The sequence below is a fragment of the Bos indicus genome, chromosome 29 (assembly GCF_029378745.1).
Source record: "Bos indicus isolate NIAB-ARS_2022 breed Sahiwal x Tharparkar chromosome 29, NIAB-ARS_B.indTharparkar_mat_pri_1.0, whole genome shotgun sequence".
Lineage (NCBI taxonomy): Eukaryota > Metazoa > Chordata > Mammalia > Artiodactyla > Bovidae > Bos > Bos indicus.
The window spans coordinates 36776286-36800271 of NC_091788.1; the positions used below are offsets into that span (position 1 = coordinate 36776286).

At 48.0% G+C, this 23986-nt stretch overlaps 1 protein-coding gene across 4 annotated transcripts in view; it reads left to right on the top strand.

The window, feature by feature from the left end:
• Positions 1 to 23986, top strand: part of APLP2 (amyloid beta precursor like protein 2) — a 62715-nt gene that overhangs the window by 25183 nt on the left and 13546 nt on the right. For 2 of the 4 annotated variants that reach the window (XM_019954773.2, XM_019954774.2), the window contains exons 2-10: positions 8503 to 8676; positions 9521 to 9644; positions 14661 to 14773; positions 15741 to 15937; positions 16521 to 16741; positions 17780 to 17947; positions 20843 to 20973; positions 21838 to 21912; positions 23218 to 23376. In XM_019954773.2, coding sequence (XP_019810332.2) covers positions 8503 to 8676; positions 9521 to 9644; positions 14661 to 14773; positions 15741 to 15937; positions 16521 to 16741; positions 17780 to 17947; positions 20843 to 20973; positions 21838 to 21912; positions 23218 to 23376 — 1362 coding nt within the window. The remainder of the gene's footprint in view (positions 1 to 8502; positions 8677 to 9520; positions 9645 to 14660; positions 14774 to 15740; positions 15938 to 16520; positions 16742 to 17779; positions 17948 to 20842; positions 20974 to 21837; positions 21913 to 23217; positions 23377 to 23986) is intronic. The other 2 variants (XM_019954775.2, XM_019954776.2) reach the window with 1 other exon arrangement.

The following is a 23986-nucleotide window of genomic DNA, read 5'->3' on the forward strand; positions in this document are numbered from 1 at the left end:
TTTGTATTTTCAAGTGTGCGTTTCCTCTCCCTGCCTTGTGCAAGTCATCCTGGCAAATTGTCTTATTTTCTATCTGTAAAGAATTTCTGCCCTTTCCATTCAGCATCACAGAACCTTAGAAATAAAGAGCTAATGCTTTGTTTTTCATGGGATAGTAAAGCTAAGAAAAAAATTTTGGTTAAGGTTATCAGTTCTTAATATTAAAGAAGAAATATATTTTTAAAAATAGACTACCCATTTCCTACTGCTGTCATCCTATGAAAAATGATTTAAGACAGAAGGTAGAAAGAAAAGTGCCTTAGAACTCAGGACAGTCACTTCTCAAGTAGGGCAGTGAGCAGCTAGCGCCATCCACATTCACGTGTGCACCTGCTCGCCAGGCGTCTCTTACTTGCATGAGGACCGTGTTACAGACTGCAGCAGCCCCCCCCACAAGTGTTTGTGAACCCCCTGCCTTCAAACACCAGGAAAAACTGTCCTGAGTATTTATGTGGGGATGTTTGCTGCTGCATGGATTTGTTTGTTATCTTTTCCCAGTTACTTAAAGGAAAAAAGATCCAGTGAAATCAATTCCAGTATCTGACATTGACCGATCACGTTTGTGGTTAGAACATCTTGAAGTCAGAGCATTGCAGCCAGAGCTGACATGTTGGATAGTTACCCATTTTAAGCTTGGTAAAATCACTAAGTATTTATTTTAGTGAATTAAATCTATCTGAAGAATAGAATTTATTAAAAGTATGATTTATTATGTTTCAAGTATATAAAATACTCGAAATATGCCTCCAAATTACCTAATTTTTAATGACTGACCTAATGCATTTAAAATACACAAAATACTAGAAAGCATCAGATCAGTTAGAAGTATGCTTATAATTTCTGAGAATATTGCCAGGATTGTGCTCGCCTATGCCACAGAAAGTGCTCCATTGTTTGTAGTGTTTCTGTCATCTGTGAGTCCATAAGAATGATTTGGAGTGAACACATTTAATGAATAATATTTAATCTTTGTACTTCTTGGTGTTAGTAACTTGAAATCATTTCAGTCTTTTAAGGTTTAGGAAACATGCCTATTCCCCCACCCCTGCCAAGCCTGCCTGGGCTGTTTGTCTCCCAGGCCCTTGGTTGCTGCCTGGGTAATACTGGCCAGTGATTGCCAAGGGGAAGGCCAAGTTCACACCATGGAGATCGTCTGATGTTACTGTTCACACTCCACCATCCCAGCTTTCTGAGCTCTGCAGGTCACAGCCTTCAAAACATGACGGGTCACTGCTTTGCTTGGGAATCGGGCAGATTTTTATGTAGTGAGGAAGCTGTCTTTTGCAAGCTGCGTGTCTCATGTGTCAAGAGTTACAGGAGCGTGGACTTTAGTCTGCTGTAATGGGAGCCAGAGCTGATACCACGGGTGTCATTTATTGAAACAGCTAACATTTGGGTAACGTTGTATTTACGTCGCCCGAAAGGGATAACTGGGGTCGGAAGAGAATAACCTCCACAAGGCTACTTAGCCAGTTAACTCAAGAGAACAGCCCTCAAGATTTAGGGAAATAACATAGTGTCCTTTTGATAGGAAACACAGATTCATCTTGACCTCACTTTGAGCAGGAAGCCAAACCAGAACCGGGAAGCCAACAACCCCGGTGCTTCTCTTTTTCTATGGTATCCTAGTACTAAATCATCATGTGAACCTTTGATGACTGAATTCCCTCAAAACAAAACATGGAGAGTGGATGCAGCCCACTCTGGTGTGTCCAGATTTCAAAGGTAGAAAAGGAAGGTGCCATCTTCACCCCATTTCATGGATTTGTGGGGACGTGACTGGTCATGTGGTACACCCGTGACTTAAGCCCCTGTTCTTGTAGCCTGAGAGAATGATGCCTTCAAGAGCCAGCCGATGATAACAATGCTGACGTTTGAGTCAGGAGTTTTGCTTAGTGCTTCCTTGCATTCTCTTAATTTAATCCCACAAGAGGCCTGAGAGGAGTAATGTGTCAGTAGCCCTATTTTACAGATAAAGTTTAAAGCCTGATAATATTAGCCAACACTTGAAGAACTCCTATGTAACAAGCACTATTTCAAGCACTTTATGTGTGTGAAACTCATTAAACCTCAAAACATCACTATAGTGTCTAGTTATTATTGTCCTCATTTTATAGACAGGAGACTGCGGTCCAGGAGGTTACTTAGGTAACCTCCCAAATGTGGGACAGCTCGTCAGTGGTGGGGCCAGAACTCAGTCACACTTCGTCCGCCCCGTACAGCAATGCTCTTAGCCATCATGTCATGCACTTGCTCTGGGGTCAGGAGATGATGGTTGGAAAAGCCATCGTCTCTAGGACCTCTGTACCGAAGGACGTCAGTTTTGTAGAGTTCCTATTTTATTATGGGCAATTGGAAAGAAACACAGGAACCTGTAGATAATTTGTTCATTTGAGAATTCTAAATCCATAAACACTGTTCTGCTTTTTTTTTTTTAATATATGAAAGTGTTTTCTATATTTCAGTAATTTTATAAAAGACTATTAGCTCTCATCTCTGAAACACTTAAAGACAGACCGCTCTTAAACCTTAATGCTTGCATCCTTCCCAGTGTAGCCCAGATGGACAGACCACCACATTCCTATCAAAAGCCTTGGAGACATTCTAAACTGCTTTCAGTCTTGGAATTGATACCTCATCTATACTTGAATATTTAGAGCTCTAATAAAAGCAGGATCATTTGTATAAATTACTGCCTACGAAAATGATACCTGACAGCTGGCATATGTCAGTGGAAGAAAAATGGCCTTTTACATTTAGAGTTCTTCCGCCTAGCCTAATTCACCAGTTTCTAATTAGAATTAAGTCCAAATGTTAAGAAAAGGGAGACCGAGGATTTTTAGCTGGTGTCATGTAAACTCCCTTTTAAGCGCAGGCTTCTCTGTTTGTTTCGAAAGCTGGAAAATGCTCAACAAGAATTCTGCTATTTTATTAAATAGTAGGTTAAAATGTTTGAAGCCTGGAGCTTTTTTATTTTTATTTATTTATTTTTGGCCCCACTGGCTTTTTGTCGCGGCACACAGGCTGTGGGTTGCTGCGCTCAGACTTCCTCTAGTTGCAGGGAGCAGAGGCTACTCTCCAGCTGCAGCATGCAGGCTCCAGAGTGCAGGCTCGATAGTTGTGGAGCACGATGGGCACAGTTGTCCCATTTCATGTAGGATCCCAGTTCCCAGACCAGGGACTGAACCTGGGTCCCCTGCAGTGCAAGGCAGATTCTCAGCCACTGGACCCCCAGGGAAGTCCCTGGAGCTTTTTTCAATTGAAAGCTTCACTCTTGCTGGGGAAGACGTAATTGGGGCATCAGACAACAGTCACCCTTTGGACAGTAATAGAAGTGGGGTCTCGTACACGTTAGGTTGTGGGCAGGATTGTAGTCGTCCCCCCACTGGAGAGAAATCAGATATAATCTATATACACATGGGGTTTTACTACATTATGGTGTGTTCAGAATAAACAGTTTTTCAGGTATTGGGCCTGCTTGATTTACTTGCTAGTTGTCCTGCCAAAATGTTTCATTTCCTTTTGACAGATTGAAACCTTGCAGTCACAGTCAGATTCAGGCAAGTGAGGAACAGAATTAAAAAAAAAAAAAAAAAGCTGTTTTATTTTGAAATACCTTTAGAGTATTTTAAAAGTTGCGGAAATACTAGAGGGAGTTCCCCCATACGTTAACACTGTTTTTCTCTTCATATTAACATCTGACATAACCCTTGTGCAGTTATCAAAGCTGGGAGGTGGACCCTGGTACAGTGCTGTTAACTGACTCACAGGCTGTGTTCACATTCGGCTCCAGGTTTCCTCCAGTGTCCTTTTCCTGTTGTAGGATGCTGTCTGGGCTCCCACGTTGCATCTGTTTTTTTTTTTGTCTGTAGCCTCCAGTTCAGGACAGCCATCGGTGCGTCTTTGCTCATCTGTCCTCTTAATGTGAATTATTGCTGGAGACCATTTGTGAAGTCATTTGTCTTCCCTTTTGTAGTTAATATATTGGGGCAATAACCTTGAAACTATGGATTTTGTTAAACTTTGCTCGATTAAGTAAATCTTAGCCGCAGGTATGTGGACACAGACTTAAGTCATTTTAATTTAGGAATCGTGAAGTGCCATTCAGAACTTGAGCAGACAGAAATGAATACAGGATCTTCACATCCATGAGTAGATTGTCATTTACTGACTTCATTTTTTAAAAAGTGTCTTTGAGTAAGAGTCTGTCTGTGTCACGCCTGTGCAGTGGTAAGTAGGCGCTGCTTGTTCAGTGCTATGATGGGAGCTGAAGCTGTGTGGCCCTGGACCGGACCACGGGAGCACTTCCTGTGCCAGGAAACAGACTCCCTCAGGAACGGGATAAAGCCCTGCTCTCTGAAGGATGCTCCCTCCATGGCAGGCACTCTCAACAGAGCCTGGAGCCAAATCAGATCCTGGGGCAGTAGCTTTAGTGAGGAAGTAATGGATTACCTGTTTGCTTTGGATGGGGGAGCAGTTTTGTGAAGGGAGATGGGGCTGAGGTGGGCCCAGGAGATGCTTCTCCTGGGGTGATGACTAAAGACCCTTGATCAGCATTAGGATGAGATTTCTGTTTGTTCCTATTTGTTTGTTGCTTTAAGCCATTTCAGGTTTTCAACCAAGTGACTAGAGCACTTTTAACCAAGTTGAATTTCCATCCTCAGGTAGCTAAACTCTTTTCCTGAGCCAAATTAATAGAATGGGATTTCTTATTAAGAATGAATTATTAAGTAAAGTGGAAGTGCTGGGCTAGGAAAGCAATTGATGCAGTTTGTACTCAAAGCCTTGAAAGTGCTGCAGCATGCACAGATCAAGGGCCAGCCACAGCGCCCTGGCACGGGGCATTCATTTTCTCTGGCAGAGGATTCCAGGTTCACAGGATGTCAGAAGTGCTGACTTGGCAGCAAAATCCCATTTGTAACATGTTAGATTTAAGAACCAGATTGATTTATATGTTGATGTAATGGATCAAAGCACAGTGTATGCTTCAGAAAATGGAGAGCACATTAAATAAGAGCATTTTCAAAGGAAAGAAGCACAAGCATTACAGGAAAAACAAAAAAACAACAAAAAAAATCCTGTTGTACTGTAGGTAAGGTTAGGGTATGTTTGATTAGTTGATTCCTGGATGCGGTCCGCAGAGGCTTTTTATATTCCAAATGATACCTTCTTGAGAGTCTCTGATGACCACAAGGATTAATCTTTCTGAACTCAGAAGTGAATCACGGCAGCATATGAGCTGTCTGGACCGATTCCAGTTGCCCTCCTTTTCCTTGGTGGTAACTGATGTGAGGAGCTGTGGCTGCAAGCTGCTGCTTCCTGCTGCTTTACCCTTGGGTGTTTGAGATCTTCTTTGGGGAAGATGCTGTTGACTATCTCTACACAAAGATTAAGTGCACTTACCACGAGTGTACTGACCTCCGTGGTTGACCCGTAAACTGAGCATTCATACAGTCAGAACCTTTGTGGTCTTTCAACCAACAGCCACACATGGACCATCATCTGCTGTGTGATGGGCATTTGCCTCCATGATCTTGACCACGCCCACTCTGTGGCCTGGGCGAGCTCACGTAACTGACACTGCTTCTTACCTATATTCATTTTTGGAATATAAGAGGCAAATGGCTTCCCTCCCTTGCCCCTGTACTTCTGAAAGATACGATACCACCCCTGAGATCCCACCCTGGCATTCCACTTGTTTAATATTAGAATATACCATTTTTTGAGATGGGAAAAGTGTTTATATGCATGCAATTATTACCAGACTACAACTTAAAAAAAATTTTATTGCTCAAAAATATTCTTGTCCTTTTTCCCAGTTGTTATGGATAACCACGAATCTGATTTCAGATTTAGCCATATTGTTGTATATATCCATAAGTCTAGTCCAGAATTTAGAAACTGTTACTCAGCATCTTTCATGTTTAACCACAGTAGTTCATTTGTAGCAGGTTTAGGAAATACTGGGCTTCCCAGGTGGCATGGTAGTAAAGAATCCACCTACAGTGCAGGAGACGTAAGAGATGCAAGTTTGATCACTGGGTTGGAAAGATCCCCTGGAGGAGGGCAGGGCAACCCACTCCAGTGTTCTTACCTGGAGACTTCCATGGACAGAGGAGCCTGGCAGGCTACTGTCCATGAGGTCACAAAGAGTTAGGCATGACTGAGTGTCTAAGCCACTAGGAAATACTATTTCCTGACCCGTTGATTGTTTATTTCTGTCTAAGCTTTTGACGAGTTGGAAGGAAGGAATTTGCTGAGAATACTGGTTTCAGTGCAGAGTACATCCCGGGGTCTGCTCCCCTCTGTCTCTGTATATACCCCCTTGTGTGCTGCATGCTCGTTTTCCTTCGCATCATAACCCAGGTTACTAGCCCTGAGCCTTAGTATGGCTCCCAGAAGAAGAAGGACCAGTACAAGAGGCATTTTTTGTGCGTATCTCCAGCTAGTGTGAGAATTAAGCATATTTCTCTTATGCCTCTTTATACCTTTTAATGATCTATTTGAGCTAAATGCCACTAGGGCAGTGGTCCCCAACCTTTTTGACGCCAGAAACCAGGGTGAGGGGGTGCTTTTGAGATGATCCAAGCACATTTATTGTGCACTTTATTTCTGTAATGACATCAGCTCCACCTCGGATAAGCAGGCATTAGATACTTAAGGTTGGAGACCCGTGAGTTAGGGTACTACCTGTGCATTCTTTCCCCAGGTACCTTAAATATTTTTTTCTTTCTTTGAAGTAGACAAGACTTAACTCCAGTATGTAGCTTCACAGTCAATTATTCTGAAGGCATAGTTATCTGTCTTCTACTTTAATAAATGATTATTCCTCACAGTAGGGCAACGATCTATTCTACTTAATAAAGTTGCTGACTGTTCTCTTTATTGGATCTCATTGAAGTGTTTCTCAGCCCTGATTGATCTTGGCAACATTTTAGATCCATATTAGCTTTCCCCCCGCTATCGAGCAAGTGTTCATGCTTCCTTGTCTCCTGCTAGTGGAAAGCAGGCTAATTTTAATAAGCTGCAAAGCAAAACTTGCACAGGTGGTAAGTTGGTCCTGGAAAATGTGGTATTTCACAATCTAACGTAGGCTTCTGATTGGAAGGACCATTCAGGTCTGTAATCAGCCCCTCAGCACAGATCAAGGAGACTTGGCTGGAAAACACGACTTTCTGTGTATTTTAAAAGCCAAATCTGTTTTCTCCTGTTAATAGGAAAACCATTTAATATTAATGCTCTCTGCTCTTTTTGAAAAGGTCATAATGGACCATATAATCTAACCTGACCCTCAAGTTTTCACGTTTTTAAAAAGATGTTTAATTTCTGTTTTGAAAAAATCTTTATATTAGGAGAGACAACAAAACTTTATTGTGGTTGTCGCTGTGAATATTGGTGTATCTGCAGACGCAGAGATGCCTGTGTTTTTTTCTAGTGCATGAGACTGCAGGAGCTTCATCATACCTAAATGTTTTTTGTCACCTGTAATTTGTGAGCTGTTAATGGCTACAAATAGCTGTGTTTTTTTTTCCTAACACGAGATGAAATTGTTCTTGAAGTCCCTTTTAGTGTTCCCGTTTCATGTATCACACCCCCTCACCATCGTCACCGAGCCTTTCCTGTCTCCCAGGGGTGTCTTACCCGAGCTACTGTTATTTCTCCAGCTCCTGAGCCATTCCCATGCATACAGAGAGCATCGGAGCTGCGTTTGGAAATATTAAGGCTATACTTAAAATGCTCAGCACTCCATCCTTCCTTGGTCTAAGGATTGTCCAGTCTGGACCCTACGTGCTACCCACCTCCCTTAGGGCCTCAACAGACTCTGAGTCGACACTCCCCACACAGATGCCCAGTGTCACTCTTTGGGACACTTCCCCAGCCAACCTCCTTCGCAGGCCTACGTCACATCCCTATTTTGTACTGTAGGCTCCTTCAGCTCTGCATTCTCTTCCTCCTCAGGGTATCTGGGATGGGATCACACTTTCTGTGTGAGGGTCGACTGTGAACTAGACTGTGAGCCCTTGCAGGCAGGGAACGTAATCTTTGGCTCGTCCTTGCGTGTTAAGCATTTAGCACGCTGCTGTGCAAAGATAGTAGCTGCTCAATAAAATTTTGTTGTGTGAGTGAACTGAATAGAAAATCCCTGGAACTTCTGCCATTCTGTACTCTGTGGCTTGGTGTGTTCCGGGCTGGGAAGTAGAATTGCTTGTGTTGGAGGGGACTGCAGGCGGATGATCTGTTCCCAGGTCAGAAGTATCCAGATGGTGGAGAGGGGGTTACGTTTCTCACCCACCTTTCTCTCGACCGTAGACGTCCAAAGGTCTTTTTTTATTCTGGCTTTGTTCCTGGGAAAAGGATTTGTTTATGAAGAAGAAATAGTAACTAATGAAGAGTTTTTAAAGGTCAGTTGTACTGTCACTGCTGGCTCCTGGGAGTGACCCTGTAATTGTTTTCTCTCCGTAGGCCCTCGCAGCCAGCGCTGGAACCGGATTCGCTGTCGCCGAACCTCAGATTGCAATGTTCTGTGGGAAGTTAAACATGCATGTGAACATCCAGACTGGGAGGTGGGAGCCTGACCCATCGGGCACCCAGAGCTGCTTCGGCACAAAAGAAGAAGTTCTCCAGTACTGTCAGGAGGTGAGCGTGCTGCCTGAAGCTTAAAGATGCTTTTCTTTCTGGGTCATGTGTGAGCCTATTAACCTTAGAAACAGGTGCTCTGTCATTCTCCTCTTCTGACCTAAGACCAAGGTTGTAATGACCAGGCAGCAGGCTTTTGTTCTGAGTGTGCGCCTGGCCCAGGCGTGCTGCAAGCTCTTGGGTCTTTCCAGAAGGAATACTGCAGAAGCTTGACCGGGGCCATAGAGATGCAGCCCTGGCTTCCCACGTGTCACAGGAAGACGTGAAGCAGGCCCAGTGTCACATGTGTGCTTGTGTTTTGCATTTGTAGGTTGTAGCCAGGAGCCACCAGTATCGTAAGGGATTCTCTCAGGTCTGATTGAACAGACCTTTCAGGTCAACACTTGATGTAGAAAAGGATATGAGATGTTTTAACTTCTTGCCAAAACTAGCCTTTGGGGTCAGGGCTGGAATATTATTCTATAGTTTCATTAACAGACACTTCCATAGACTTGCCTTTCGAATGTTTTAGTTCATGAACTCGGCTATTTACGCATGTCCTGTAAGTGGACTCAATACCTAATAGACTCGTTTTGGGGTGAAAACTTGCTGCTTCTGTAGGTCCTTTTAAAGAGAAGATGTGTTAGAAGTGTACCGAAGTCTGCCTGTCGAAAGAAAGCTAATGGTCACAGAATGTCTGTACTTGAGGAGGAGTTCAGCTGGAACCGGGCAGCGGAGGTGTCTTCACCTTTACAGAGGACGATGGCGAAGCTGAGCACACAGACCCTCGCCCTCACTTGCCCAGCAAGTGTCCGTCTGTTATGGACAAAGTCCGTTTACTGTGCGTGTTCCCTGTCCCTTGCAGATGTATCCAGAGCTACAGATCACAAATGTGATGGAGGCAAACCAGCCAGTCAGTGTGGACAACTGGTGCCGGAGGGACAAGAAGCAGTGCAAGAGCCACATCGTGATCCCATTCAAATGTCTCGGTGAGCATCCTGGGGCCTCTGGGTACCGCTCAGGGAGTCAGGGTCCCCGGTCTCACATTTTCTTTTCTTTTTGAAAAAAAATTTTTTTTAAACTATAAAAATATTTTTAATTTTTATTTTTTGGCCATGTTGCGTAGCATATGGGACCTTATCTCCCCGACCAGGGATTGAACCCATGTCCCCCTGCATTGGAAGGTGAAGTTTTAACCACTGGGCCGCCAGGGAAGTCCCTTACATTTCATTTTCGCTTGGCTCACAGTGAGATAACTTCATCTGCTAAGAAGCCAAGGGCTGTAGAAATTTACTGGGGACCTTTGAACACTCGCAGCTTTCTGGCATTGATAGGTGACTTGTCTGGTTGCTCACTCTGCCTCTCCCATTGTGGGCACCCTCTGACTTAACAGGATGAGCCTTCTCTACAGCCCTGAGTGAGCACGCTGCCCTCAGAGTGGCCCAGCTTCGTTCACGTCGAGAGTCTGAAATGACTGTTAACAGCCCTAGCGTGCATAGTACTGCAGCAGCCTGAGGGGTGGTCTTCTGGTCCCCTTACTTCGCCCACACATTTTGCTGAAGTCCTGTATCGCCAGCCAGATCAGACTCTCTGCTTAGTGTTCGGGAGCTGAAGGAGTGAGTCGTAGCTGCTGTAGACATCAGGATGGCCTCGGCCACGCCCTGTGCCACCTGCCCATCTGAAGGCTCAGCTGATAAGGGTGTTCTGACTCCATGCATTTGTATGAACAGTCAGAGCGAACTTGGGGACCACTGTAACATTTTATCACCCAGAAGGAGGGTTGTTCCAAACATGGTGAGTGTGTTCATCCTGACTACTCAGCGTCAACACACCTGAGTTATGTTCACACATCTGAAACCTGGGTGACTTGGGCAGATTTGGTCATAGAAGCTTAATGGACTAACACAGAGTATTAAGCGAGGACAGCCTGCAGTGTTCTGTGGCAGCCTGGATGGGAGAGGAGGTCGGGGGAGAATGGATACATGTACATGTATGGCTGAGTCCCTTTGCTGTTCACCTGAAACTGTCACAACATTGTTAGTCAGCTATATCCCAATGTAAAATAAAAAGTTTAACAAAAAGTAGACAGCCCCTGTAGTTCTGTGGATGTGTTTATTTTTCAATTAATATTTATTGGAGTATAGTTGCTTTACAGTATTGTGTTAGTTTCTGTTGTACAGCACAGTGAGTCAGCCATGTTTCCAGATCTTTTTTGAATTTCCTCCCCGTCCAGGTCTCCGTAGAGCACTGAGTAGAGCTCCCTGCGCTGTACAGTCCACTCGTTGGTTCCCTATTTCATACCTAATCGTGTGTATACGTCAGTCCCAGTTTCCCAGTTCCTCCCACTCCCCCTTTCCTCTAAGTATCCATTGCTTTGTTCTCTGTGTGTGGCTAATTCTGTTAACCATTAACTTAACCTGTTCCCCTCCCTCCCTTCATCAAAACCTTTCCTAACATGGGATTCATTGCTTTTCTCATTCTCACGCGTAGCAAACTAACAGAGGCAGCACCTGAGTAACAGTATTTAAAATACATAGTAATGACTTTGTTTTAAAAATGTTGGGTGGGGGAAAGGACACTGCATGCGCTTAACACAGTTTATTTAAAACTGAGGACCCTGCAGTGGTGTGAGGCTTTTGAAAGGTTTTGCGTGATGTGGTTTTGAAGATGTTTTTTCTTTGTGTTTGGCTGTAACGCATCTCTGGGTACGAGGTTTCATTCATTCTCTGTAAAACTCTCAAACTTAAGGAAATGAAAGAGCATTCTTGAATGCTATCTACACAATAGATAGATAGTACCTAGCAATCATTTCTTGCTTTTGCATCCTTGTCCATAAGCCTTTGCAACTCGATCTTTCCCAGTGTGGCTCTTTTTCACTGGTACTTATATATTCAATGAGAAGTTACACTTCGATGTTCCCCCTCAAACTGAATCTTATAGCTGACATTACTACTAGTTGCCTCGTTATCCGTAAAGTTTTATCTAAACAGGCTGGTCTGAGTGGGACAGAGTTGGTGAAGTGTGAAGACGCAAGGGCACTAGTATTTTGGGGAAGGAGTTAGTCATCTCTGACATTTATATACACACGGACTCCTGCACCTAAAGAAGGGAGCTCTGTGAGCCTGTGGCTGTTTCGGTCCTTATTTATTTCTGGAAGGATTTTTGGATGGGGATGGTTGCTGTGATGTCTTGTTCTCAGAAGCCTCGAGGCGGGGCCAAAATAAAAACCAAAAATAAATATATTGCCAAGTAAATACAGTTACTGTCAACAATGAGAGCTGGTACTTGGATGTCAGAATTCAAGTGATTTCTACTTAGATTGAGCCTCAGATTGCTTCCCCAGTGGAGCTGAATCCTGGTTTGCCACTGGGCTTTGCCTATACTAAGCTGCAACTGTAAGCCTGGTTGATGGTAAACTTTTGTTTCTACTTCCCTGGGGCCTTTGGGGCCCTCGAGGGCAGCACTGTGTGTAATTCACCTTTGTATTCCTGCATTAATGTCAAATTGAGCTATTGGGCCCCCAAAGTCCCTGTGCTAATAGTGGAGTGAAACCTCACTGCCCTGTGGAGGGCTGTTTTGATATGGGGCAGCTGCTTGTGAAGACAAGAGAGTGTGTTCCCCCTCACAGCAGGTCAGGGGCTGCCCCTGGCCTCCCAGAGACTGAGGCCTGAGGCTGTGGTGAGGCTGGGAAGCTGGTCTACGTGTAGACTTCACACCAGTTCAGGCCCTACAACTTTTCTTTTTTTGACCTTGCCACTTGACTTGTGGGATCTTAGTTTCCCCGCTAGGGCTTGAACCCGGGCCCTGGCAGTGAACACACCAAGTCCTAACCACTGGACCACCAGGGAATTCCCCCAAGACCTTTCTTGCCAGACAATTTCCTAATTAGGTTTTCCTTTTTGTTGTTTTGTTGTTGTTGCTGTTGTAAAACGTCAGAGCTGAGCCTGCCCGCGTCCTTTCCCCTCCCTACTTATCGCGTCTCCCCTGAGCCCAGCACCACCTCGGTGTCCTGCACTTGGGCCCTGTGAGGCCTGTCCATGATGCGTCAGAAGAGCCTGGGATGTTCGTTGAGTGCAGATCACTGAGGCCCACCTTGGACCTACTGACCCAGAGTGTCTAGCCTTTTATTATGGACATTACAAACATACCCAGACACAGAAGCATCGCCTTACCCACCATGTGCCCACTGCCCAATCAAACAGGCATCAGTTCATGGACTACCCTTACCCAATCTGTGGCCCACTCCCAACAGCCCCTCACTATTTGGAAACAAATCACAGATACCTTTTTTTTTTTAATATTTCAGCATGTATTTCTAAAAGATAAGGGCTCTATTTTCTAAGCAGCTATGTGTAATTTCCCCCCAGCTTTTTTGAGAAGCTTCAGACCTATGGTAAATGCAGTCGTGAACTCTATACCTGTTACCTGGGCTTCCAGTTTTGCCTTATCTGTCTTACTCTGTCTATTTTGTGCACTTTACTTACTTTTCATTGTTAAACCATTTGAAAGTGAATTGGGACTTTATGATAGTTCACCTCCAAGTAGCTTTCAGCTTCTTAAGAGCAAGGGTGTTCTCGTGTTATGACTGTGATATAGCAGTCACACTTGGGACAGCTGTCCTTAGTGTTCAAATAATGTCCTTTGCAGCTCCCTTGCAAAAAGGGTGATGTATTATATTTAATCTAGACAGTTCCTCAGCTTTTTCTTTTGAATCTTTTATTTATTCTTTTGGTAGTATGTGGGGTCTTAGTTCCCCAAACAAGTATCTAACCTGTGCCCCCCGAAGTGGAAGAGTGGAGTCCTAACCTCTGGATCCCTAAGGAAGTTCCTGAGTCTTTTATGACAATAATATTTTTGACAGTCTAGGCCCTTTGTTTAACACAATATCTCTGAATACGATTCTGTCATATTGTTGTGTATCAGTTCAGTTCAGTCGTGTCCAACTCTTTGAGACCCCATGGACTGCAGCACACCAGGCTTCCCTGTCCATCACCAACTCCCGAAGCTTGCTCAGACTCACGTCAGTCTAGTTGGTGATGCCGTCCAACTATCTCATCCTCTCATTGTTGTGTATAATTAGAGCCAGGCAATGGCAACCCACTCCAGTCCTCTTGCCTGGCAAATCCCATGCACAGAGGAGCCTGGTAGGCTGCAGTCCATGGGGTCACTAGGAGTCAGACACGGCTGAGCGACTTCACTTTCACTTTTCACTTTGATGCATTGGAGAAGGAAATGGCAACCCACTCCAGTGTTCTTGCCTGGAGAATTCCAGGGACAGGGGAGCCTGGTGGGCTCCCATCTATGGGGTCGCACAGAGTCGGACACGACTGAAGTGACTTAGCAGTAGAGCCAGATGACTGTAGCAGAAAGACGTCTAGGTGATGTGTTCTCAGAACATGACTTCCATCAGCTTATCACTCACCCGGGTAAAGTTGTGTCTGCCAGACCTTCCCTCTGCAAAGACATCTCTCCCCATTTTCCATTCACTCTCCACTGACAGTCTGTACCTGGATCAGTCATCACAGTGGTGGTTTGTCTTAGAGTGAGGTGTCTGTAGGTACACAGAGGGCTAAAGTAAAGTTCACCTGTACTTTGGGAGAACAGGCAGTCTCAGTTTCCTGGACATTTTGTTACTTGACGCAATGTGGGCAGAAATAGAGGAGTGAGAGGCTGGGACTGTTGTTGGTGTGAAGTCAGAGGTGGTGGGGAGTCGCCGTGTGTGTTTGAGGTCTTGATGGGCTCCTCTTCCTGTTTTCCCTGCCGGGAGTAAGGGATGGAGGGTGGGGAGGAGGGAGGAAGTCCCGGGCGTCATGGCTGTGTGTCTGCTGGCCTGGAGCCGAAATGTCCAGTTGGCTCCTGCAGATGAGCTGCAGCTCAGCTCACGCGCGTCAGAGACTGCTCCTGTCTGCACGTGGCTGCGTGACCGTCCCAGTGACCTGCAGTCAGGGTCGTTTTCACCTTGAATTGTGATCAGGTTTGCTCCTGACAAAGCTTCTCTTTTCCAGTGGGTGAATTTGTCAGTGATGTGCTGCTAGTTCCAGAGAAGTGCCTGTTTTTCCACAAGGAGCGGATGGAGGTGTGCGAGAATCACCAGCGCTGGCACACCGTGGTCAAAGAGGTAACGGCCGGCCGGCAGCATCAGGGGCTGCCACTCCTGTCAGGAGAGAGAGGAGCGCGTTTCTCCAGAAGAATAATAGTCTTCTTAACTCAGTTTTGTCCCCTTTATCTCATCAAAGTTTACAATTACTTGTGTCTTCTAAGTTAAAAATATTTGGAAGAAGAATAGCTATTTTGGTAAGGAAGTACAGTATTAACAGTCCAGCGCCTGGAGTCAAGGATGTTAAAAGGATTGCTGAGAAGCTCTCGGCAGGGCATCCAGTAAGGCTGCCGCAGACCCCAAGGCCTGTGTGGAAATATCCAGTTACAGAAGATCTGTGTGGACGTGCGTGCTGACGGGACCAGAAGTCATTTCACTCTTCTCTGAGGAGGATGAGCTTCCGTAGCGTGTCCTCCAAGTTTAGTTGGTTTTCCCTGTCGGTTGCCTGTATTTTGTCTAATTATGAAGTAATTTGAATTCCTCACCACTGAAGAATGCATGTTATTACTGACCAGTGTTAACCAGTGTTGATAATGACTCAAAGAAACCACCACCACCACCACCACCTCAGCCTTAATTTTTTCCACGTTTGGGCTTTCATTGTTTTGGGCCAGATAACATTTTCCCATTGCAGGTTAAGCGAAATTTGTAAATCTGTAAAGTAGTAGCGTCACAACTTTTTGGCAAAAAAAAATTAATGTGTCCACGAGAAAGGCTTAACTTTGTGATTTAGTGAGGGCTTCTTCTGTGATTTAGTGAGCTAGGGGTGGGGGTCTCTGAGCGCACTGCTAAGTCCTGAGAGAGCTAGGGGTGGGGTCTCTGAGCACACTGCTGAGTCCTGAGAGAGCTAGGGGTGGGGGTCTCTGAGCGCACTTGTGTCCTGAGAGAGCTAGGGGTGGGATCTCTGAGTGCACTTATGTCCTGAGAGAGCTAGGGGTGGGGTCTCTGAGCGCACTGCTGCCTCCTGACCATGTTCCTGGGCCCCCAGGCCTGCCTCACTCAGGAGATGACCCTGTACAGCTACAGCATGCTGCTGCCCTGCGGGGTGGACCAGTTCCACGGCACCGAGTACGTGTGCTGCCCGCAGACAAAGGTGGTCCAAACTGCGGTGTCCAAAGAGGACCAGGAGGACGACGATGACAACAACGACGAGGATCAGGAGGAAGACTACGACGTTTATAAAAGGTGAGTTCTGTCCTGAGCCTGTGGGCGGCTGTGGCTGCTGCACCCAGGCTCCTGGCTGAAGCCTGTTCCTCCAGAGCCGGGCCAGCACATCTCACTCGACTGTGGCTGAGCCCAGGTGCACCAGTGGCCTTCATCCACCTGTCCTCCCGGCCACGCACCTTCTTGCACAATCACTCGGCCCCTGCTCCCTGGCGGTCAGCTCCTGATGAGGTGGCCAGGCTCAGGGCTTTTAGCAGCATAGCTCACTGTGAAAGTGGAAAAGTGAAAGTGTTAGTCACTCAGTCGTGTCTGACTCCTTGCCAGCCCATGGACTGTAGCCCACCTGGCTCCTCTGTTCATGGGATTTCCCAGGCAAGAATTCTGGAGTGGGTTGTCATTCCCTCCTCCAGGGGATCTTCCCAACCCAGTGATTGAACGGGTCTCCTGCATTGCAGGATTCTTCCCCCCCGTCTGAGCCACCAGGGATGGGCTGAACTTATTACTCCCTGCCTCTGGGCTCCGAGGCTCAGAGCAGGGAAAGGGAGTCAGTGGTTCTCTGTGTGCGCAGTTGGTGGTGACCTTCCTTTTTTGTTGTGACCTTTAGTGAGTTTCCTACTGAAGCAGATCTGGAAGACTTCACAGAGGCAACTGCAGACGGGGAGGACGACGACGAGGAGGAGGAGGAGGAGAGAGAGGAGGAGGTGGTGGAAGACCGCGACTACTACTACGACACCTTCAAGGGAGATGACTACAATGAGGAGAGCCCCACCGAGCCCAGCAGCTACAGGGCCGCCGCGGAGGAGGAGATCACTCATGACGTTAGAGGTAGACCACCTGGCCATCATTTACTTACAATCTATTAATATTCTTTCATTCATTTACAGGCTGCTTGCCTCCCAGGAGGGCGGCTTCATGCCCCAAAAGTGAGGTCAGCTCTGGGTGCTACCAGGTCTGGCAGCGGACAGATGGAGTCAGGAAACTGTGATGTGCATTGTGAGGACTTAGAGAATCAGAGAGACCATGTGATCTGCCCTCCGGCAGGATTCTGCCATATCCAGCCGGAGATGTTCCCGCCTGGGAGCCCCTTCCTCAGTGAGGCCAAAGTCCCAGGTTTTGGAGTGGACGTCACTTCTTTAGTTCTTTTCCTGAGTGTGTTCCAATCTGTAGGCTGCCCTGCTTGGCCATCAGGGCATCTGGAATTTGATGACCTGCTGGTAAGGGATCAGGGCCCTTTCAATTTCACCGTTAAATAAAAAGTAAATGTTTTAGCCCACTTCTTTGCAGCCCCCTGCTGACTGTATATCTGAAGCCATTTAGGAGCTGAAGAATTGTTTAGGGTGCATCCAGGAGCCGATGACTTACCGAGTCTAGAAGTTTGTGATTAACCTTGGAGAACAGAAAATGTACACTGGCCCTTTCCAGAGGCCTGAGTAGTGTTTACAATGGTGACCACTACTGAAACTGCCTCTGCACCCGCGCTGCCTTCCTCTGCCCGGGGCGCCCCCGAGACGGCCAAGGCAGGCAGCTGTCCCCACTACACAGACCAGAAATGTGAGGCTCCCGAGCTGTGCGCTGTGGAGTTCCTCCACATCAGCCCTTTCCCACTCTAAGCTCCAGACAGTGCAAAAAGCACTGCTCAGTGTTCTCAGGGCCCAGGGCTCTCCCTTGCCTCGGGAAGGAAGAGGACCACATGCTCAGCCATGGCTGGCAGCAATGGTTGGCCGGGACCCCCGGGTCCCACCCCGTCTTGGCCTTTGCTGAGGTCCAGTGTCACTCGGACCTTCTCCCCTTGCTGGTCTGTAGCTTTGTGAGCCCCCGAAGCCGCTGCCCTGCCCCGCTGACCTTCTGACCGTTTCCACACAGCTGTCTGCTCCCAGGAGGCGCTGACGGGGCCGTGCCGGGCCGTGATGCCCCGCTGGTACTTCGACCTCTCCAAGGGGAAGTGCGTGCGCTTTATATATGGCGGCTGCGGCGGCAACAGGAACAATTTTGAGTCTGAGGATTATTGTATGGCTGTGTGTAAAGCGATGAGTAAGTCCCGTCCGGCGTGCGTCCTGTGGCCGCGTCTGTGTGGTGCTCCCCGCCCACTCGGTGTCACTGTCGGTCTGCCCTCCTCTCTGTGCTTTCTAGAGCTAGCTCTGCTTTTCTGTCGGCAGTTGTCAGCTCAGTTTTCTGTGTCCTGTGCTCGCTGTGGGCCTGGTGGTGGTGGTGGTGGAGGAGGAGGAGGTGATGGTGGTGATGAAGGAGGTGATGGCGGAGGGGTGGTGCCCCCTCCCTGCCCGAGGGGAGAGCCTGGGGCCTGCCCTTTCGGGAGCCCCTGTGTTTGTTGGGAAGGAGGCCCTGCCCTCTGCTGTCAGACGCTGAAAGGCATGAAGGGCACTCGGATAGGCCATGAGTTCTGCACATGCTCATGTCCAGGCTTTGTCCCTCATTCTGGTCTTGAGCAGCCCTGTTGCCAACCCCCACAATGCACGCTCGCTAAGGGGTACGCCTGCTCTCCAAGGAGGTGACAGTAAGGACACTTTGGGACGCTGAGAACATTGGAACATCTTCATGCACTCCAGGGAGCCTGCTCTGCAGACAAGCGGTGGTGACTGTTTCCCTAGTGTTCTGGGGGACCTTGGGTCACACAGAGCTTTAGGGAACAGGGAAGTTTTGTTTTTTTTTCTTTGGTCACAAAGGAAATTCCACGTTCAGTGGAGTATGGTTCACTCAGACATCAGTAGGTTGCTTTTCTTCGTAGTTAGCCCTTTTCCTGTTGAAGATTCTCATCTGGAGCAGTTCTGACCCGGGTGTAGGAAAACCCTTTGGCTGGACAGACCCTTCTGCCTTCTGATTCTGACACTCATTGCCAGTCCTGGTCATTTGCTCTAAAGATTTTTGGCTCTAGCGTCTGATGGCTTTTCATTCAAAGGTTTCCTTCAGACCCTTTTGTTCCCTCTTAATATGATATGGTATACTGTTAGTGCTCCCACTGTAGCTGCTGCTCTGTGGAGTTTTTATTTGAAATCATTGAAAAGATGAAAGAAAAAAAAAGAGCCCTTAGGGAACATCAGTGGCAGAAACTTTTTCTTTCAGGAAAGACAGAGCTAGAAATTACAATGATTCTTCCTGCTTTGTTAAACTCCTTAAACTAAGGGGCAAGAAAGCGTTGTTTGTGGCGGAAGCCTGCGGAATCGAGGTCATTAAAGATCATGTTGAACGTGAGGTGCAGTCTTTACCCAAAGGATCAAATGTTGACGGGGCAGTAAGAGACACCAGGTGACGGCAGGTGGTCAGAGCACGAACGGCTTTGAAGTCTGCAGAACCGGAGTCTCCTGTTACTGTGGAAGGAGAAGCAGTGTGTCCGTGCACTTGTGGAGCCCCTGACTTGAGCGCTTTGGAAGATGGTAGCGTCACTGTCCCTTGAAAGGGACCAGCACCTGCGGGTGTGCTGGCTTCCTGGGCCGTTTGCTTGCACACAGAGGGCATGTGGTTCCGGGTCCGAGTCCATTGTCTTCAGAACCAGACCTCCAGGTCTGCTGCTCCTGTGCCCTTTCATTCCAGGGTGGACGCAGCTTGCGCTTATATTATCTTTATCCGGCCCAGTGATATGAACCAAAGGCTCTGTCTCCAACACGTAAGCCTTTAAGCTGCGGGCCTACATCACTGAGGGACGTGCTTGTTGGCACGGACGGACTTCAGCGCTTTGAAATTCTCCTGAGTGTCATGGGGAACGTGGTTTCTGAAGCAATCTATATAGATTCTGACTTAGTGACAGTCTGCAAATTGGCTTTTGAGACCTTATTTAAACTTAATGTAGGAACCAGATATTCTTGACAAGACTTTGAGCCGTAGCTTTTAGGTTTAAAACTCAGTAAGAGGGTGAAAGGGAGACGCTCAGACAGAAGCACGTGGAGTGGCTGGCTGGCTTGTGCTCACGCTCATCAGTTTGCCAGTTGCTCGCACGTTGTGCTAAAGTTACGCGGTTCTGGAAATCAGGTGAGTTTGTCTCCGAATGGAAATTTGTTGAATTTGGCTTCTGCTGTCCACGTGGCTCTCAAGTGTAACCGACAGAACAAGTTGTGTGAGCAGGCTGCCTGACATTCCTCCCTGCCCTGGGAAATCCCCAATGAGTCGGGGTGTTCGGCGTTGCCACAGGTATTTCTTAAGAGGCTAAGTAAACCTGTCGCCTCCAGCTCCTGGATGCGGATAAGCTCCTTTGTGCAGACACTCGCCTGCCTGGGGCCACCAGGAACCTGGACTAGGCATGCGGAGTGTTTGTTCTAATGGGCTGTTCTCTGGGTGGTGGCCGGGTGAGGCCCTCGAGCGTCATGGATGGAAAAGCCCTGAGTGGCTTCACTTTCACGGCAAGTCCTTGTGAGACGTGTTGTCTCTGCTGGGGGCCTGAGCTGAGGGTCCTCCAGCGGGACTGTAAGCTAAGCAGAGGCAGCTGGGGTGTTTGGACATTCTCTGCCCAGTCTGTGTACAGAGAACATACAGTTGAATCAGTGGCCCAGCGTGAGTTGTGACCTAAAAATAGCTGGAGAAAAGGCAGCCTGAGCCCTGCAGTGCCTTTTCACGTCTGCCGTCAGCCCTGTCTCTGGTCAGATGCACTCAGTGACCAAAAGGGTAGGTCAGTAGTTAATTTTAGGTTTTAAGGTTTCAGGAACTGAGGGAGGGTAAGAAGTGTTCTCTTCTCTACCCCTGAAGTCCCAAGTAGGTACCTCGCTGGTTCTGAAGGTACAGGGGGTGCAGATGGGCCTGGCGGCTGGATTTTGGGTAAGGAAGACAGGGCGGAGTCCCGCCAGATGGGTGCACCCCTTTGAGGTGGTGCCGGACACACCGGTCCCTCCAGCAGGCCCAGCTGGGCTTCGTCCCCGAGCACCGTGCAGCTTCAGCATCAGGCCGGGCCCCAGAGAGAGCCGTCCGGTCATTCTGTTTCAGTTCCCCCAACTCCTCTGCCAACCAATGACGTTGACGTGTATTTCGAGACGTCTGCAGACGACAATGAGCACGCACGCTTCCAGAAGGCCAAGGAGCAGCTGGAAATCCGCCACCGCAACCGGATGGACAGGGTAAATCTCGGCCCCTTATCTTTGTGGTGTCAGGGCTTCATAGTTGAAGCAAAGGGACACCACCTCCTCAGGTGAGGCGTGTGAGTGTGAGCGAGGCTGTCCCCTGGATGGGACTGGTGCCCGCCCCTCCCCCAGCTCCGTGATGGTGGAGTCACCCCTCCCAGGGCTGTACTGTTCCATTCTGCCAGGAGGCACTTCCTGTCAACATTACGTTCTGCTTGTTTTTTTTAAGTTTTTTATTTCTGAAAAAGGGAACTCTATATCAATAATGTAAGTAGAAAGCTAGTATCATTTACCATTAAAAGAGAGTAACGATACTAGTACATTAAATGAAAGCAGTGTTAGAACATTCTGGCTAGATACTGTTGCCTGCTGAAGGTCTGAGTCTCTGGGTTTCTTTTCCTTAAAGGAGTTGGAAGTGTCAGAGCAACAGGAGCACCACGCGAGTGCAGCTTTCTCCTAGACTTACCCAGAAGGGTTGAAAGAAAACTGAAAAGGGACTATTTGCCAGGTCTGGGCAGCAGCCTTACGTCTCGTGTGCTGGGAGAAACCTGTTACTGTTCTGAGAAGCAGGTGTTAGCCCTCCTCCCCTTTCTTGTGAGGAGACTGAGGCACAGAGTCTGGCAAATAACGCACCCAAGGTTACGGACGAGGCAGCCATGAAACGGGGCTCCCCCAGCAGGACACTGACGCCAGCACCTCCTGAGGCAGCCGCCCTGGACAGACCTTGAGCGCGTGGGCGCGTGGGCCGCGCGCTCCTGGTGTGCCTTCCCACATCATGTTCAGGGCCCCACAGTATTTTTAGAAAATGGGACCATTGTTCCAGAGATTATCTGGTCATAGTGGCTTTGACCTTTGTTCCAGGTGAAGAAGGAATGGGAAGAGGCTGAACTTCAAGCGAAGAACCTCCCCAAAGCAGAGAGGCAGACTCTCATTCAGGTGAGACGTGTCCTCCAGGGAGGGGCCCCAGGCAGACCCTTCAGGATATGGTCAGAGCCAGACTCCCCACAAGGTGGACGTCGACACCCCCTTTTAATTCAGAGTTCGTGTCACAAGGAGGTCTTCGCTGCTTCGTTTTCCCTCCCAGTGGTGTTCTCTGGAGTTGCTCACCTGCCATGGAGGGAAACCCAAGCCCAGGGCAGAGCACACACACCTTTCATGCCCAGAAGTAACCTCTGCTCAGCTGTGTTTCTTCTCCTCTCCTGGCAAGTCCTCAGGCATCGTCCTTCTTAGGCTGCTCCTTGTTTTCTGCAGAAGTGAACGCTTTTTTTTTTTTTCCTGTGGCAGACTTAATTAAAGTCCAAAGCAGAAAATAGAGCTCTCTGATGCCAGTTCATCTCTAACTTTGGATGTAAGAATGTAACCTTAGAACCTCAGCAGCTGCCTTCCCCTTGACTAGAGGAGGGCGTCCACAGGAATTGACAGGACCGATTTGGGACTCATGACACTGGTTGCTGTTTAAGTCAGCTTGTGTTTATGTTTTGCCAAAATCTCTCTGCTCGTGATGTTGAATCACCTTTGCTTTTTCACCAGTAACCTAGAAAACCCACGAGTGTCCCTTTATGCACTCTTTGTGGGGGGCCTCAGCTCCCCAGCCTTAAATTCTGTCTGCAGACTTGGCCCGGCACCTGCAGGGAGCCTGCCCTTCACCACGTGGTCTGAGTGGTCAGCACCACCTGCCCTGGGGCTGGGCTGTGTGTTGCAGCCTGTCCCCCATTGGTCTGTGGTTTGGGGGTGCCGTGTTACAGTGTGGGAAAGACAGCCTTCCATTTCTCGCAGCGTACATGGAGAGGCCAGGCCTGGGCTCTGTGTGCTGGGATTTCCATCCCTAGAGGTGCTGAGGAGCCTGCATGACACCCAGATTTATGTGCTCTGGTTAGACGGAGAAGTACAGTCAGCCCTTGAACAGAGGATCCACCCCCCACACATGGATATTTTCAGTGGTAGACATCACAGCAACGCTCCATCCATGATTGGCTGAATCCGTGGATGTGGGACTGCACATAGGGAGGGCCGACTATAAGTTAGTTACACAGGCTCTTTGACCAAGGAGGATTGGTGCCCTCAACCCCTACAATGTTCAAGGTCACCTCTAAAAACCCTCAGACCCGACCCCTGCTCCCCCCGAGTCTGCGCCTCTTCCAGGGGCAGTGGGCACAGAGAGGCAGAATGGGGTCTGCCCCCGTGTGCGTGCACGCCTGCAGGGGCATGGATCCCATGTGGTTCCTTCCTTCTTTCTTTCAGCACTTCCAGGCCATGGTGAAGGCGCTGGAGAAGGAGGCAGCCAGCGAGAAGCAGCAGCTGGTGGAGACGCACCTGGCGCGTGTGGAGGCCATGCTCAACGACCGCCGCCGGGTGGCGCTGGAGAACTACCTGGCGGCCCTGCAGTCCGACCCTCCGCGGGTGAGCACGCCCAGCCCTAAAGCCCACGGTGGCCTGTGTGGGACCATTTCCGGCTCGGGGCCGCCGCAGTGCAGACACAGCTTCCCGTGGAAAAGCAGAACCTTGGGGTGCTAGTCGGTAGTTCCCCAACTTGTGCATTTTTATAGTAGCCTTACTTCCAAAGAATAAAAACACGCGTCCCATGGATGAAGACTTTTGAACCAATTCTATTTTAAATCAGACGATGAGCAAGTTTATATCACAGCTCTTTTCTGCCAGTGCTGTTAGACTTGATCCTTCAGCTCTGACTTGCCTTGCTCTGCGGGGACAGGGTGTTTGTATCCTCCTTAAGCAAGTGAGGTCTGTCCTGAGTATTTACAGCAGCAGATGCTGAGCTCAGGAAACAGCATAGATTGGGCTAGAAGAGGAAGTGGGCTAGAGGTTCTGGGAAATACTGTCTGTAGAGGATCCTCTATAACTGTGGAACTTAGCTTTTGGTACCTTAGAAAGGTAGCTTCTTATTACTTGGTAACTGAAAGCTTTTCAGAGTACAGGTTTCATTCCTGTGCCTTGCTGAGGCTGACATTCTCAGTGAGTTCTTAAAACTTCACTTTCCTGCCTGTTTTCAGTT